General features: G+C 59.1%; 1 protein-coding gene across 1 annotated transcript; it reads right to left on the reverse strand.

Moving 5' to 3' along the window:
* Positions 1-2,169: 2,169 nt before the first annotated feature.
* KCNH4 (potassium voltage-gated channel subfamily H member 4) lies at positions 2,170-16,508 on the reverse strand. The gene is made up of 16 exons (XM_041001235.1): positions 16,433-16,508; positions 13,989-14,222; positions 13,579-13,725; positions 13,330-13,457; positions 12,297-12,540; positions 11,848-12,005; positions 8,842-9,049; positions 7,557-7,751; positions 7,066-7,265; positions 6,125-6,374; positions 5,456-5,694; positions 4,906-4,944; positions 4,433-4,785; positions 4,059-4,165; positions 3,640-3,713; positions 2,170-2,559 (listed from the first exon to the last, which is right to left on the reverse strand). Exons 1-16 carry the CDS (start codon positions 16,506-16,508, stop codon positions 2,170-2,172), a joined length of 3,042 nt encoding a protein of 1,013 aa, XP_040857169.1.
* Positions 16,509-17,590: the final 1,082 nt, after the last annotated feature.

A 17,590-nucleotide genomic window follows, 5' to 3' on the forward strand; every position in this document is an offset into this window, starting at 1 on the left:
CCATTCCCTATCTCACTCTCCAGGGACACTGCTCAAAGCTCCTGTGGGCTCAAAGCTTACCCGGGTGGCAGCTGTGGCCATGGTGCCTGTGACACGGGCCCTCACCAGTCCTACCTGGAGGCTAAGCTGGAGATTCTGCCTATCTGGGACAGCCTGTCACAAAAATGTGCCTCCGTCCCATTCTACCTGGGAGTCAGGATGCCTCCTTTACTTTTCTTTTTTAAAATATTCATTTATTTAAAAATCAGAATTTTATATATAAAGGGAGAGAGAGAGAGAAAGAGAGATCTTCCATCTGCTGCTTCCCAAATGGCCACAATGGCCAAGGCTGGACCAGATAGGAGCCAGGAGCTTCATCCAGGTCTCCTGTGTGGATGCAGGGGATCTAAGCTCTTGGCCCATCTTCCACTGCTTTCCTAGGCACATTAACAGGGAGCTGGATGGGAGCTGGAACAGCCAGGACTCAAACCAGTACTCACATGGGATGCCAGTGCTGCCGGTGGCAGCTTAGCATGCTCCATCACAATGCTGGCCCCTGGTTCCTCTTTCTTGTGATACCCATAGTGCCCCCTCCTCCTGGCAGCAGTCAGCAGAGAAGCGAAAGCCAGGTAGCCAGGACTCGGTCCCTCTCACATACCCGTGTGTTTCTGTGGCTATGACTGTGAGCTTGGAGGAGGGCACCTAACAGGCCTGTAGAGACTCATTAAGATTGCTTCCTCCTCCCTGAGGCCCCTGGTGGCGTGAATGTGGTGCCAGGTGGATTGCTTGGCGCCTCTGCCCTTCCTAGAGACAGCAGCCGAGCCCCTGGGGGCCGGTGAGGGAACGGCTGCAGGGCTGCCTCCTCCTCTAAGGCCTTGACTCCCAGATAGATTCCCAGGCACAGCCCGAGCCAGTAACTATGAAAATAAAGTTTATTTACTATCCAAAAGTTAGTCCCAGGTATGTCGAGAAGGGGAGGAAAGCTGGAGACCAAGGCAGGTTTCTGAGATGTCCAGGCCCTGAGTGAGACCATGTTGGAGGGGCTGGAGGCTTGAGTCGAGGCTGGGGGCAGGGGTATGGGGCAGGGAGTGCTGCTGGGGGTATCCTGAGTTGCTGGTAGCAGAAGGGACCACCTTGCACGACAGCCTGCAGGGAGACACATGGAGATGCTGAGAGACCCAGGCTCAGAGGTAGAAATGGGTACAGGGGTATGGGGGTGTACTCTAAGGCAGGGAGTGCAGATACCACAGAGTGCAAAATGAGGGCAGAAAGCTGCATGGCAGGTGGTGATCGGAAACAGTGGGGCGGGGGGGACTGCAGGTCACCTCGGAAGAGGCCAGCACCTGCCTGCTACTGCCAGATGGAACACTGGCCCAGGCAGGGTCCTCCAAATTATTTAGAGAGACTGCAATACATGGACTTCTGTGTCACTACTTCAGAAGTTTAACACTGACAACCAATTCATACATGGGGGCAGGGAAGAGGCCATAAAAAGAGCCAAAAAAAATACATATATCTGGGACAGTGAGTTTGTTTCCTGGGGGTAGGCTGCAGGAGGAGGCAGCCCCCTCTGCTCTGCTTGGAGGATGGGAGGCTTAAGAACTTTGACTTCTTAGGTTGGTCATAGGCCAAGAGGGATCTCAAGCAAGCCCTCCAGAGGTGACACTGCCCGCCCACTAAGGCTAAGGCTACAGTAGAGACCGAGGGGCTGAGCCACAAGGTCTCAGAATTGCTAAAAGAGATAGAGAATGGGATCCCTGGAGTCTTGGCTAGAAATGGCAACATTCTGCCTGGTCTTGCCTCAGCCTCTGGTTCCCAGGCTGGATCTGAGGCCCTTACCCCTCCCCTTTGTTCCCCAATTTCTACCTGCCTCCAGGTCCTGGGGTAGGAAGTAGGACATCTCATCTGCATGCCTGGGCCCTGTGGGCACCACAGTGCATCCCAAGCCGGCTGGATCCCAGGGCCTCAGTCCTCCTCACAGAGGAGGAGATGGAGGGAGGTTTGGTGAAGCGGATGACGGGATCTGGGATCAGAGGCAGCCAGGCCTCGTTACAAAGTCCAGAGAATCTGGAGCCATCCAGGCCAGCTGGAGGCTGCTGACCTCCAGGCAGGAGGCCGAGGGGCCCAGCTCCTCCTCAGACGGCAGGCAGCAATGCCCACCCCAGACAGGCCTGGGCCCCGGGGCCAGGGTCAGTGGAAGGTGTCAGATCTGGATCGGAAGCTGGGCCTCAAGAAGCCGGGGCATTGGGCAGAGGCCTCTGGCATTAGGGAGACTCCCAGAGGGTCAGGTTCTGAGGTGCTGGGGGGCAGCATGGAAGGTCTCGGGGGCGTGGCCAGCATGCCTGCTGCTCCCACACCAGCTGAGCAGTGGACTTCAGCCAGCGTAGTATCTTGGAGGCCAGGTGGTGGGAGCGAGCTACATGGAGACACACAGGCTGGCCTCTGCTGGTGGCAAGGAAACTGGGGGGGCCAAGCTGAGCCTGCCATGTGTCGTGGGACCCCCAGTCTGGCCTGCAGCAGCCCCATCATGTGGCGTAGCTCCCGGCTCAGCTGAGCCACTTCCTGGTTGAGGCGGCAGATCTGTGGAGAACAGAGCAAGCTGTTTCATCAGCAACCCTGTGAACGCCCCTCTACAGTTTGCAGAGCTCTTTCACCTCTCTTCCCACTGCTGCCCTGGGAAGAAGGCAGGGCATTGAGCCTAAGTAGAAGTACTCCAGGCTCTTTCCAAAAGGAATGTGGGACAGTAGATATTGCTCAGTTGCAGATATACCCGCAATTCTTGCAAGATATTGAAACAGGTGCTTGAAGAGGCCACCAGCTTGGGGCAAGGGGTGTGGCCCCAACTCTCAGGGACTCCATCACCCAGGCCACAGCATCCACGTCAGCGGCTGTCCACACTTTGGTGAGCACAGAGTCCACCAAGATGCTTGTCAAAATGCAGATTTCCGGGTCCCATCCCCAGACATTCCCAATCAGGGGGCACCCTGGAATGTGTATTTTTGTAAGAAGGGTTCTCAGGTGGGTTTAGGCCAACAGCCAAGATAGTGACCCACTGGCCTAGAAGGACTGCAGCGAGGACAAGCTGGACATGCTCTTCAACCTGGCCCCTATGGGCCATCCGCTGTATATCAGAGTACAGGAAAAGCCACTGAGTGACTCCCTGGGGCTCTACTCTGTGGCGACAGCTCTGAGGTCCCTTGAGATCAAGCAGGCAAAGGCAGCAGCTCAGAATACAGGACCCAGCCTCCTCCCAGCCAGGATGAGCAGCCTACCTCTAGGTCCTCACCTCCTCCCTGTCTCCTGTCCCAGCCCCATTGGGGTGAGCACCCTGGCTTGGTGGCAAGAGAAACCTGTGCCACCACAGGGGTGGAGACAGTTGGGTCTGCTTTCCTGGTTGGCACCCTGGAGCCAATTGAGAGGAAGGGAACCAACTAGTCCTGGGCACTGGTGATATGCCAGGGGCTGCAGTCGGCACTATCAGGTTCTCCTTGCTTCTGACCACGTTGGGGAGAATATATGGGTTTTTTGCTCATCTTCCATTTAGTTCAGGGCTTTGCCCAAAGCATCAGCAAGCAGAAATGTCTGCCCCATGAACTCTGGCTGCAGAACCTGACCCACTTCCTGCTGGGACACAAGTCCCAGACCAGTGGCTGCACCCACCTCCTGGTTCAGCCTGCAGACTTTCTCCTGGACTTCTTCAGCTTCCATGGCCAACTCCCGACTGGGCTTGGTCCCTGTAGGGGAGGGGATGCTGGGTCACCCCTGCACTGGGCAGGCAGACAACAAGGGGAGAGGGAGCTCTGGAGACAAAGAGGTAGGAAACTCTGTAACCCAGCATCCATCTCCCCCAGGAGGCACGGCTGGGGCACCCTCCCAGAGTCCTGTTCTCGTCTGGTCGTGGCCAGCTGACACCATTTACCTGTGCCCACAGGTGTCTCACCCACCACCAGGCCCAGGGCTCACCAAGAGCAGGGGCCAAGTCTGGCTTCTACTTGCGTTCTAAGCATGGCACCTACTATGTGATAGGCTCTGACTATGAGTAGCTAGCTGTGCGCTCAAGTTTACTATGAGGCTCTTACCTGCAGGAGGGACCTGGGAGCGAGCCTTTGGAAGCTCAGGCCGTCTGCTGAACCGGAAGGTGGGGGCCTCGGCTGTGCTGCCAGAGTCCTCAATGCCATCCACTATCCTGGGGACCAGGCAGTACACATCAGCACCATGGGGTGAAGATGGGGTGGGAGGGAAGGGGCCAGAGCACAGCTGGCAAAGGGCGAGTGGGGGCAGCATTGCCAGGGAGCTGGGGAAATGTAGCAGGCGAAACAGGATGGAGCTGCAAAGCGTGGCTGGAAGTAGGGGGCCCAGAAGGAGTACTGAATGGAAGACTGGGGAGGGAGCCCAGAGAAGGTTCTGGAAACCAGTGGGGGTGCACGGGAGGTAAAGGAGGCTGGCGTCTCACCGGGGACTGAGGTCCGGAGGTCCAAAGGTTCCCAGTGGGGGAATGAGAAGCTGGGGAGGCTTCCAGGCAGCAGAGCACCTGACAGGGCCTTGAGAGGAGGGGCTGTGGCCCCGGCCAGCCAGGGCAGGGGAGGGGGATGGGGACAGGGAAGGAGAGGAGATTAGGGCTGAGAACGGGGGCAGCTCCTCGCCCAAAAGGCTGACCAGGGAGCCCCGAGGCTGTGCAGGGCTGAGGTTGGGCAGCAGGAGGGGCCGGCGTGGCCTAGAACCAGCTCCGGGCTCATCACCCGTCACGGCTTCTGTGACGGATGGCAGGGTCTTCTCTGAGGAGGAGCCAAGGCTTTCCAAGTGGGGCTGTGGGCAGAGCAGGTGGCAGGTGTCACTGTATGGGGTGGCTTTCCCAGCAGGAGCTGAGGAACCAGGAACGTTGCCTCCCGCCTCCACCCCCACCCCGACCCAGGCAGGCAGTGATACCTGGGAGAGGCGAGGGGATCGGGAGAGGCGCCCAAGACCCTGTGGGGACAGATGAAGGTTCAAATCCATTCCCACCACCCCCTGCCCTGGGGCAATCCCTCACAGTGCCCTCAACAGCAGGAGGGAAGTGGGGAGGAAAGAATGAGAAGGTGGGCCCTCTTCTGGAGGTGACCCCACCCACTGCGAAAAGGTGTAACCCCACCAGATCTGAAAAAGTCACAAGGGACCAAGGCCTAGAGTGCGAAGGACAGACTCGGTCATGAGCCTAAAACAGAGTGGGCTCCGGAAAGGGCTGGGGGAGGGGAGGAGAGGACTCCCAGGCAGGGACTGTGTGCAAAGGGAGAGGTCTGGAGGGAGGCTGTGAGGTGCCCTTTGTGGATGGGCGGGTTGTCCAGGGGGCTGAACAGGGTGGGGCTGGGAGCTGCTGAGCAGGGAAGGGGCGATGGAAGAACATGCCCAGGGCTGAGGAATGAAGCTTCCTGGGGCTGGCGTGGGGTTGCGAGAGGTCTGTTTGGAAGGAAGGGCCCTTGGAATGGGAAACCCTGCGTACATTGGTGTCGCAGCCCTGGCGCAGGTTGAAGGTGAGATCCCGGAGCAAGCCGGCCCGGAAGGCGGTCCTGTACTCGGGGTAGAGCCGCAGGACCTCGGCCAGCCCCCGGCTGCTCAGCTGCTGCAGGCCACAGTAGGTCAGCGCCTTCACGTCAGCGCTGGTCTTGAGCACACAGCGGGCCCCAGCCCGAGGCTCAGGCCCGGCCTCGGGCATGTCTGCTCCAATCAGGTCCCCCTTCCCTGCAGGGTGTAAGGGGTGGAGCCTGTCAGCCAGCCAGGGCAAGAGGGAAGAGGCAGGCAGTGGTTGGCATGCACAAGGGCTCAGTCAACGGGGACTGTGGAAGCAGTGGATGGAGCTGGGGTGGGGGATGATGGATGGGACAAAATGAAGCAGGGAGGGGAGACCAAAGGAATCAGCCAGAGGGTTAAGAACAATGGAGGGGAGGGGAGTTGGAGGAAGACAACAAAGTTAGGAGAAGGCACAACTGAGCATGCTCCAAGCTGGGATCCAGCCACAGGCCAGGATGGAGGCATGGCCAGGGAGGCTGGGGATTGCTAACAGGGGATGGACAGAGGGCAAAGGGACCAAGACACTGGCACCCCAAGCACCCCCCAAAAGGCACCCCATTCCTGGCTGCAGAGGGGAGGGCTCCAGGGTGGGGGTCCTCACCCAGGATGGCCAGCACCATATTGTCCCGGAGCACCTCGAGAGAGCCGGAGCACACATAGTAGTGGGCCTGCAGAGCATCCCCATGGCGCAGCAGGTACTCGCCCGGAGCACAAAACGAAGCCTTGATGTGCAGGGAGAGAGCCCGCAGGCAGCCCCTGCTCGCTGCTCCAAACAGCGGCAACTGCAGGATCTCCCGATTCAAGTGCATGGCAATGTCTGCTCTCAGCTCGTCCGGGAAGTCACGCAGTAACTGCATAAGGGAAAGAAGTCCTTGCGGCCATCCCCCTGCAGTGTCCACCAGAGGCTACAGTGTGTGCTCAACTGCCTCTGTGGAGACCAGCTACTAGGTACCCTCTGCTTGGAGATCCCCAGTTCAAGGCTTCCAGGAAGACTTCTGCCTGTCTGACCTTGGCCTGGCTGCTGTTGTCCACCTGACGGGCCCAATCCCTGGGGACGGGGACTGGGTCTTCTGTCCACCTGCCAGTCCCATTCCTGAGGCGGGAACTGGGTCTTTTCAACCCCAGGGAGCTCACTGCACTCTGCAGCTTCCTACATCACCCTGCCAGGCTTGCATCTGCTATTTGACCAAGTCTGTTTTTGTCCTTTACCATGTCCCCTCCTCTGGGCCACCTTCTTTGGCTCCTCAGAGCCCAGACACAACAAGGGCTGCCTGGCCAGGGTCTCCATGGGGGGTAAGGCTTTATGTGGTCATCTCTGAGCCGCTTGAAGCTGCCTGAGGTTGGCACTTAGCAGGTGCTTCAGGGAATGGCGTGAGGAGAAGACAGAGGCCCTTTCAGCTCCCTTACTCAGGCCCAAAGGCAAAGGGACTGGATTTGGGTGGCCGAGTGACTCTGTTGGACAGTGCCTGGCCTCCATAGGCCACGTGGGCTTCTTCTTCCCTTCCCTGCCACACCCCACGCACTACCTTGTTGACGCACTACCTCGTTGGAATCGATGCCGCTGTTGACAGCCCACGTGGTCTGAAAGTACTCTAGCATGCGCTGCTTGAGCGGCCGCGGCAGGCGGTGCACGCGGATGAAGTCCTTGAGGTCCTTCATGCGGCTGTGGTAGAGCGAGCGGCGCGAGTACATGCGCTGGATGATGGCCGTCACGTTGCCGAACACCACGGCGTGCATCAGCGCTGCGGGGAGCGTGGCGTCAGGGGCCACCCACAGCCCCCGGACTCCGAGGATCTACCTGGTGTCCTGAGACCAATTCCCCATTCCACTCCCATTAGATCACAACCTCTGGTTCTTGAGCTCACTCAAAGGCTGTGCCTGTTTGTGGCATCCCCCAGGGATAGCAGAGTGGGCAGCGAGGAAACCTCAGAGAGCAAATGTGCCCCTTCACCCCGGATTTAATGGGCGCCACGGATGGACGGGTCCCCGTTTCCCCCATGCACACTGCAGGCGTCCTGGGCCCCCTGCCTCACCGCCTATGAGCATGGTGCAGATGGAGAAGATCTTCTCAGCGTCCGTGTTGGCACACACGTTGCCGAAACCCACGCTGGTGAGGCTGCTGAGCGTGAAGTAGAGTGCTGCGATGTAGGCGCTGCGCCGGCTGGGGCCTCCGGCCGAGCCGTTCACATAGGGCACCTCCAGCCGCTTGCCCAGCTCGTGCAACCAGCCTGCCAAAGAGGAAGGAAGCAGGGAAGAGGAGGCCCTGACTTTGGAGGCGTGTGCAGCTTGGGTCCCCAGAGTTGCCCCCACCCTCGACCTTGGGTCAGTATTGACTTAGGCGAGGTCGGGTCTGCAGGCAGGCACCAGTTCGGGTCTGCAGGCAGGCACCAGTTATCACAAGTGGGAGCAGCACAGCGCTGTGCTGGGCTTGGTTACAGTTGCAGCACCAAAGCTGCCAGCTCCCTTGGATCCTCCTATGGGACTGTGTGCCTCCCGAGCACCTCCCCTGCCCTGGGGCAGATTTATAGCCTGGAGGGGCCCCAAGTCCGGAGACAAGTCATTGCATGTGGGAGGTGAGTTACTGAAAATCACTGCTAGGAGTCCTAACAGGCCAGGGAGAGTCAGTCCACTGAAGCAGGGTGGCCGTGCGGCTTCCTGAGGACAAGGCCAAGTGACTTGAGAGTGTAAGGATCAGAAAAGGCACCTAGGTGAAGAAGGGAAGGCAGATACAAGAGGGGGGACTTCAGGGAAGAGGAGAGCATGGCCTACGTGCAGCAGACAGACCAGTGCGGCCAGCTTGCAGGGAGCATGGGAGAAGTGGAGGAGGCGGGACCCAGAGGGCCCAGGGTGTACCCTGTGTGTGTGTGAAGGGAGAGTCAGCAATGAGAGCGGTCAGGCAGAGTGAGGCAGGTCAGCTGGGCTGCAGGGAGGAGGTGGGTGGGTGGGGCTGAGAAGCTACCACCAGTGCCATAGGAGAGATGGCATGGATGGGCTGGGCTAGGTGTGGGATAGAGGAGGGGATGGGGTGAGGACAGTGTCTGAAGGCTGAGCTGCCTTGCTGGGGGGATATTAGAGGCCCTGGTCTTCCTGGCCTCTGGGCTTTTAGAGAAGGAGGGATTGAGGGGGCAGGGAGAGGACCCATGAGGCTCCTGAGCCTTTGTAGGTGGCTTCCATCTGCCCCCAGCACGCCTCCCCCATCACAGTGCTGCTGCACTTGACGCACCTGGTCTGGCTTCTCCTCCAGGTCCCCCCCCCCCCCCTGCCGTGGCATCCACTAGGGGGAAAGGATGGGAGCAAAGTCTGGGGTCGGTGGCTCACCGATGTCCCAGAGCAGCGGATCATGGGCTTCCATCTCCCGGCGCCCGATGACGTACCAGATGCAGGCCATCCAGTGGGCAAGGAGGGCAAAGACAGACATGAGCAGCGTGAGCACCACCGCGCTGCACTGCGAGTACCGCTCCAGCTTCTGCAGCAGCCGCAACAACCGCAGCAGCCGCACTGTCTTCAGCAGGTGCACCAGCGAGGTCTGCGGGAGAAAGGCCGGGCAGGCTGGCAGCAGGTAGATACACCTCTGGACCCTTCCACCAGACACCCTAGAGTCCAGGGAGCCAGGGGAGGCTGACACAGACATAGCTGCTGTCCTGAGAAAGTGTCCCCGCCCCCACCTGTCCCTCCTTAAGCAATTGCAGTCCTCAGAAAGAGAATAAAAAATCATCATCCTTCCCAATCATTTGCAGAAGAATAAAATAAGACACCCAGAGGCCAGTGGCTTACTCAAGGTCCTAGACCAAGGAAAGGAGGAGCTAGGAGTCCATCTGGGCTGACTGGTGCCACCCTCGGGCTTGGTGCCATGCTGTGATGGGGGAGCTAGGAGGGGACAGGGAAAGATGCTTGCTTAGAGGCCTTAACACAGTCAGCTAGGGACAAGAGCTGTTCATTGGTGACAGCAGCACCTGTGCTGCAGGCCATGGCATGAGACGTGGAGCATCAGAGTGGAGATGGGAACAGGCAAGGGGTCTGAGGCATGCAAGAAGCTGGGACCCTCCCCTCTGGGAACCCCCCAATGGGCAAAAGAGCAGAGCCTGTGCCAGGGCCTGAGGGTTTAAGCAGAGCAGGCCAGGACCCTATGAGGTTTCGCCACACAGCCCCGACCACTGTTTCCATCATACTGCTCTTGGTGGGATGAATCAGGTATGTGTCTGGGGGCAGCACCTGCCTGAGGAGCCTGGGGGGAAGGTCCCCACGACCACTCCCAAGTCCTGCAGGGGACCACAGGGCTATACCCTGCCCCATAGCTTAGAGTACATACTGCTGCTAAACCACCTCGGCATTTAGTCCACTTTCAGGGGAAGGAGCCAGAGAGAAGGTGCTGATTTCTCTGCAAAGACCCCCGTTCAGGGCTTAGTGGAGCCCTGCCCCGTAGCTCCCAGAGCTCCTGGCTCCAAACTCTAATCCTTCAGGGACCCCCCACCTCACCCTTAGGTACCTCTTCTCAGTCTCCTTTCTTTCTCCCCCCCCCCTTAGAAAACAAATGTAATTAAAGGCAGAATAATACAGAGAGAGAGATCTTATATCCATTGGTTCACCTCCCAAATAGCTGCAGTGGCTGGGGCAAGGCCAGTTGAAGCCTGGAGCCAGGAGCTCCATACCTGTATGTTACTCGGGGTAGGCACACAAGCCCTTAGGACACCCCTGCTACCTTCCCAGGTGCATCAGCAAGGAGCTGAAACAATTAGGACTTGAACCGGCAGTCCCAGCTGGGGTGCATCCAGCACCAGGCCCCACTCATTCTCTTTGACCTCGAATGTGACAGGCCCTGTCCTCAAGCCCACAGCTCGGCCAGAGCCTGCTCATCCTCTGAGTCTGCTCTGCCTCCCCCCAGCCTCCCATCTGGCCTCTCATCACCTCCTAAATCAGACCATTCACTCAGGTGATCTGCTTACCTGGCAGGCAGGGGGATATGTTAGAAAGAAAGCTAGACTAGGACCGGGAGATCTGCTATTAATCTCTTGTATGCCACTGCTAGCTGTGTGATGTTCAGCAAACCACTTAACCTCGCTGAGCCTCTGCAACTACCTCTGAGAAAGGATGCGAGAACCTTCCCTGCGGGATTACTGCAAGGCTCCCATGTGATGATATGACTGGAGGAGCGCAGTGACCATCAAGTACTTTCAAAGGCCCATGGGAAGCAAAAGAAAAGGGCTGCCATAGTGTCCCCTCTCCCCCAAGAACAGCCTCTGTCCACCTGACACCCCTGTGGGCAGGAGGGGGCACTCCCCACCCCACATGGAGGAGTGAAGGGCTGCGCTCATGCTGGCCAGAGGACAGATGGACACACCTGCACGTGTGTGTGAGTGTGCACACACGTGTGAACAGGCAGGAGCCAAGGCCCGCAGCCCGTCGGCGGCTAGTTAAATCTGGCTGCGTGTAGGTGGTTTCCTGCTATAGCTGAGAGCGGCAGGGAGAACACACAAGGAAGCCTCTCTCCACCTCCCCTCTCACAGCTGAGGGGGTCTGGGGACACAGGATGGGTCTGCCTCGCCCTGAACTTGAACTCTGCTGTCCAGGTCCAGGGCAGACCATTCAGGCGCCTCCAGAAAGTCCCCAGGGAACTGCAAGGACATAGGTCCTGGCTTCCTCTCCCTCCGAATCCAACCCTCTCCTAGCAACACACAAGCACACTCTCTCCCTCCTCATCTTGACATAACAGTGCTCCCTGCAATGTCCCATCTCCCTCCAAAGTTCCTCCCCACTGGAGGTCCAGCTCTGCTCCCACATCCTTCACCCCAACCCAGCCTTGGCCCCACTGGGGTACCATGGCCTCTCCAGCACTGGCCTGCTCTCAGGTCCTCTCAGTACAGGCTCATGTTGCAGCACTGCGCCCAGGTGGTGATACCTGGGCTGCACCTGCCACTCCCCTTCTCCTTTGCTGAGGTTCTCCCTGTCCCAGTCCCTGCTGCTCGCCAGCTGAGGCCCCCTCGTGTCTTTCCTCTGCAGTGACCATGCCCCACAGAGTGCTTTGCAGCCAGCCAAATGCTCATCAGTTGTTTGTTAAATAAAAATGTGAAAAGTACCACTCGCTTGGCGCCAGACCAACTCTGCCTTGGTAGCCATAGTTAGCTTTGCATTTGTCTCAGCTTCCCTCAGACATCGTGCGCCCAGCTCTCGGGCACAAACACTCTCGGGTCCCTCCCAGCACCTAGCCCAAGGCCACACCTACAGCAGGTGCAGACTAAGGGGAAAGGCTTTGGTCTGGGTGCTCAGCCCCTTCATGGGAGAGGTGAGGTTGCATGGTGGGATCTGGGGTGACAGGGAGTCACTCACCACAGTGATGTTGAAGACATAAAGCAGGTCAAAGGGCAGGGCAGCAATAAGGTCGACGAAGAACCAGGTGGCCAAGTAGTGGAGGCCAATGGAACGAGGGGCAGAGATGACCTGGCCAGACTGGGACACGTAGGTGGTGCGGAAATTCAGGATGATATCTGGGGGTGCAAGAGGCTGTTACTGGTGGCGGGAGGGGCCTGGAGACTCAATCCAAAGGGCCCTGAAACTGGACAAGCTACGGAAGAGGAGGAAGTTGTGGGAGAGAGAGGGTCAGTGTGGCTGGTTTGACCTCAGGGAGAAAGGGCATAAGGATGCAGGCTGAAGGGGCCTGGGGCACACAGGCCGGGATGGGCTTGAACCGCCTGGGTGCGGCAGGCCAAGCAGGGAGTGGGGCTTGGCTGAGAAGGTCACCCGAGGTCACCGGGCAGTGGGGAGGCAAAGAGTCTGACCCAAGATGAAGAGCATCTCCACAGCGATGTCGCTGACGAGAGTGTGTCGGGAGGTGATGGGGCTGTCGTCGTCCTCCGCGAAGCAGACGTTGTAGGGCACGGTGACCGCGACGTAGAAGGTGGCGAGCAGGATGAGGCCGTCCCAGATGGCCTTGGGGACGCTGTAGTGGAGGAGGAGGCAGCGGGACCCCCCCACGGAGGCCACTTTGTACTCAGGCACTGATGGCTTTGGCTCAAACACGTTCTAAGGGGAGAGGGGTGGCCATTGGGGACACTTGGGGGACAGAGGAGTCACAGCTTGGTGGGGGTGGGGGAGGGAGAAGCAGCAGAAGAGCAAAGTGGGAAGCGGGCACTGCGAGGGGAGAGGAGGCAGAAGGTGAGGGAGAGGGAGTTGAGGCTGGCACTGCCATGTTTTCCTTCCTGCATGACTTCCTGCCCAGGCCCCCTGATGATCCAATCACATGTTTGGGGAGTTTATTGACCCCCAAAGTACTAAAAAATTATGATACATCAGGCACACAGCCTAGCTTCAGGGGTTACTGACTTCTCTGTCAAGTCCTTCCTGGGTCTTAGGGGTCTTGCTGGGTGGGTACATGTTTCCCACGGGAAGGCGAAGCTGACCGACCCTCCCCTGCAGAGGGTGGAATTCTCCATCCTCTGGCTGTGGCAGAGTCCTAGGAGGGAGTGCATGGGGCTAAAGGCTGGGCCCTTCACAGGGGTGGGGTTTTCTCCCCAGGAGCACAGCACAACCCCGTATAACCTTGATGTGGGTGGTGTGACACTGTTTCCAGGGCCCCGCCCTCGTGCCAGCATCAGAGCAGAGCGATGTCAATATGTCAATCAACTGCAGTAGCAAGGGAGATTGGGCTGGTAGGAGTTGTGGAAGGACATGGAGGGGAGCAAACCAGTGGCTGGCAGCCAGTAGGCAGGAGGAAGGCCCAGGAGGAATGGGGGAGCAGCAGCAGCAGCAGAGGTGGCCCCGGCCTAGGCAGCAGGAGGACTCAGGGGATGCCAGGACAGGACTGGGACTCACGTTATTGGTCTTCATGCCTGCCTGTGTCCTACGGCCAAAGTGGCCAGTGAGCCGGTGGAAAACAGTGCGACCCTGCCTCCTGGCGGACTGCAGTTTCGAGCCAGCTCCCCTCCGACCATGGGAGTTTTCTGTGGGCAACAGAGGATGTGGAGGTCGGCTCACGCTGTAGCCAGGTGGGGAGAGGCCCCATGTGACCTTGGCCAAGGACCTCTGGCGATTCCCATGTTGCCTGCCCAGCCTTGCGGTTACCGTGGTTACTGTCCCCATGGCCTCCTGGGGTGCCAAGTCCTGGGCCTCCTGTGTGAGTGATGTCCTTGAAGGAGAAGAGGAACAGCACAACATCCCCCATCTCATTCTTGATGGGCATCATGTCCAGGAGGCACCAGAAGGCGGAGCCTGCAGCCGTGAGAAAGGCAGGAGGCAGTGAGCAACCTGGGCAGGGGAGGGGGGGGTTTGCTGGGCAGGCCCAGGGGGCTTGGCAGCTGGAAAGACCCCCAGAATCTACCAGCCTGATGCCTTCATTTTCCAGACAGGTCTGGGAGACAGAAATCGGTGGCCAGAGAGGGCTGGGGGGGTCCTCCGTCACACAGCCAGTTTTTGCGGTAGCATGGGAGGGGCAGCAGACTCTGGGGTGCAGGCAGGGCTGTAGGACCCCTCACCATCCTTGCGGTAGAAACAGATTTCAGCGCGGTGCTCCTGCTGGCCCTCCAGGGCCTTGTGCAGCCGCTGCAGGGCCGGCTCGCTGGTCTCTGGGCCGTAGAGGAAGCGGCAGCTGCAGGTCTTCTGCATGACCTCGGTGCGGCCGTAGCCCGTGAGCTCGCAGAAGCCGTCGGAGCAATAGACGATGGGAAAGCCCCGTGGGCCCTGTGCGTTGGCCAGCAGGAAGTTGCTGTCTGTGGAGGGAGAGGGCTAGGTCAAGATAAGGCCAGGAGGAGAACTAGCAAGTAGACAGCACTTTCTCCAAGATGTGGTCCCAGCGGGAACTTTCTCAGGCATTGGCAGATTTCCTGACCCCTTGGGAATATTCTGGAATGAGAGAGGAGATGATCAAGGGAAAAGGACCCAAGGCATGGGAAATTGCAGGAAGAACCTAAGCCCCCGGAGACTTTGTAAACCATCTCCCAACTGCCAGTCCATGAAGCCTGGCTGGCGAAGTCAATACAGCACGCTTGGAGATGGGCCTGAGCCAGCATCGTGGCACAGTAAGTTAGGCTGCCGCGGTAACACCAGCATCCCTTGTGAGTGCTGGTTCGAGTCCTGCTGCCCCACTTCAGATCTAGCAATGCTTGGAAAGCAGCAGAGGATGACCCAAGTGCTTGAGCCCCTGCCACTCCATAGAAGACCTGCATGGACCCACTAGGCGAGTGAACTAGCAGATGGAAGATCTCATACTCTTTCTCTCCCTCTCTCTAACTCTGCCTTTCAGATATAAAGATTTACTTATTTATTTTTTAAAGGTAGATTAGATTTACAGAGAGAAGGAGAGATAGAGAGAACCATCTGCTGGTTCACTCCCCGAGTAACCACAACAGTTAGAGCTGAGCTGATCCAAAGCCAGGAGCCAGAAGCTTCTTCTGGGTCTCTGACATGGGTGCAGGGTCCCAAGGTTTTGGGCTGTCCTCAATTGCCTTCCCAGGCCACAGTCAGGAATTGGATGGAAGTGGAGCAGTTGGGGCACAAACCAGCTCGTATGGGATCCTGGCACTCGTGGGGTGAGGATTAAGCCATTGAGCCATCATACCAGGCTGTTTTTTTTTTTTTTTTTTTTTTTGCATTGGGCCCCAAAGCCCCTGTCCTGCCACTTGAGGACTGCATAGCTTTAGGCAAGTTAACCAGCCCTTCTGGCCCTTAGCCTCCTTCTCAGCCAAGTGGGGCATAACACACCGTCCTGGCATGGTGGCAAGAGTTACATCAGTTCACCTGGGGCACACATATCCTGGCAACAGGAATCAGGGCTTGGAGAAGGTGAGAAGACTCCCTACCATGTGCCCCACCATTGCGCTGTCCTGATGCACAGCAAGCCAAGATTCTGCTGGTCTCACAGCTGCAGAACCCTCACTCACGCATCTCCTTAGTGTGGGGGTGATGTACCCTGTAAAATGCTGCTCCTGGTTCTCAGCGTCTGAGGCAAGGCCCACCTTTTCCTATTCCTTTAGCTATTTTCAGGGAATCAGTCCACAGGGCTCAAAGTCACCCAGGAGAAGGCACCGTGTGACCCCTGAGCTGGCTCCAGCTCCAATGGGAGGTGCTGAGGACCCCTGGGGAGGCACGCTCACCCTGACAAGGGGGCCTGAGATACAGTCGGTTCTGGGGCACTCAGTAAGGGTGGCTGGGGAGGGGATACACATCAGGGTGCTGGGTGGCTCTAGGCCCTGGGCGCAGCCTCCTTTTCCCATCCCAGGGCCCTGGTTGCCCTGGTGATGGGTGCTATGGAAACAAGGAGGTGTGTGTGTGTGTGTGTGTGTGTGTGTGTGTGTGTGTGTGTGTGTGTGTGTGTTAGAGGGAGGGTGGAGAGGCGAGGAGGGCCCCTTGGCTCGGTTTCCGCCCCTGGGGTATACTGCTCCTGGCCCCAGGCTCCCCAGGGGGGCGGGAGGGGATTTCTGCACCACAGTGGGCAGAGGGAATGGCGGGAGAGGAGGCAGGGAGGGAGCCAGCGGCTGTCCAAGGTGCTGAACTGGGACCCGCGCGGGAGCCCCGGTGGGCGAGCCCGAGTTCCCTCCGCCGCCCCGCCTCACCCGCAGTGTGGGGTCTCGGGACCCCAATCCCAGCTGGGTCCCGCCAAATCCAGTTTTCCTGATTTCTTTCCCTGGGTGGGGAGGGTGCAGGTGCAAGCCCTAGGACGCTCGGCCTCTTCGTCCCACTCTTGCCTCGGATGCCCGCCCCCTCCCCCGGCCCTGAGGAGGGAAGCCTCTTGTGTCTCGAGTCACACCCCCTACCCGAGCCCTCAGGGGGACCCCTCTCCTTCCCTCTCCCCTCCTCCGCCCTGCCCCGCGCCTCAGCCACGGCTTGCAGGCCGTCCTGGACCCTCAACTCTCTCTTCACCACATCCCGGAGACTTGGCCCCGAGCTCCAAAGCTGCAGCCCCAGCCTCTGCCCCACTCACGCGTGCCGTCAAAGCGGGTGGCGATGGTGTCCAGGAAAGTGTTTTGGGGGGCCAGTAACCCCTTCATGACCGGCATGGCCCCGGGTCGCGGGTCCGAGGTGCGGCGCCAGGGAGCGTTCAGCGCGGCCGGGCCGGAGGGGGCGCCCCATGCGCCCGCCCGCTGGCCTCCCGCTCGCCGCCGCCGCCGCCTCACTGCCGGCAGCTCCCCACGGGTCAGGCTCTTCCCCGCGGGCTGAGCCCGCCACGTGGCCCCGCACGGGGAGGGGCCCGGCCGACACCCGCACCCCCCTCGGCAGCCTGCCTCGCACCGGGGAGCGGCCCACGCGTGTCTCTCGGGGAGAGTCTTGGAGACACGCCCATCGGGAGGGGCCTGGCGCCGAGACACGCCCCCTTCCAGACGAGGCCACGCCCCCACGCGTGCCGCCCTGGCGGCTCCACCTCGCGGGTTTCCCCGCGCGCCGCCCACGCGGGCGCCGGCGTCTGGCGCACAGCGCCGCCTGCTGGAGTCGCGGTGTTTTGTGGGAGAGGTAGAGGGAGGGTAGGACTGGGAGGCTGGGAACCCTGGCTTGGAGGAAGCATTGGCCTCTGTGCCCTGTGCCCTGCACCCTGGCCGAGGCTACCTCCGGGTGTTGAGCGTGTGACTTGGCTTCTTCAGCCACATCTGCAACATGGACATAATTGATGAATTCTCTCCTCTGCTAGTTGTGTGCATCTATTATGGTGCCTCTCTGTTCCCCGCTCCCCACATTCAGTCTTGTTCACACTCTCCTCTCTGCCACCATTTTTCCCCTTAAAGATTTTGATTTGGAAGGCAAAGTTATAGAGAAAGAGAGAGAGAGAGTTCTCATTTGCTGCTTCACTCCTAAAGAGCCACATCAGCCAAGGCTGGGCCAGGCTGAAGCCAGGAGCCTGAGAGTTCTTCAGGACCTCCCATGGGGGGTAGCAGCAACCCGAACATTTGGGCCATCTTCTACTACTTTCCCAGGTGCATTATAGCAGGGAAGTGGATCAGAAATGGAGCAGCCAGGACTCGAACTGGTGCCTATCTGGGGTAAGAGTCCTGAAAGTACTGGATTTATACACCATACCACAATGCTGGCCCCTCTACCACATTTCAAGTGTAAGTGGTACACGAGGCAGGTTTGGGACTGAGGAAGT

This window comes from Ochotona curzoniae, unplaced genomic scaffold, assembly GCF_017591425.1.
Source record: "Ochotona curzoniae isolate NIBS_2020 unplaced genomic scaffold, NIBS_Ocur_1.0 scaffold_2453, whole genome shotgun sequence".
NCBI lineage: Eukaryota > Metazoa > Chordata > Mammalia > Lagomorpha > Ochotonidae > Ochotona > Ochotona curzoniae.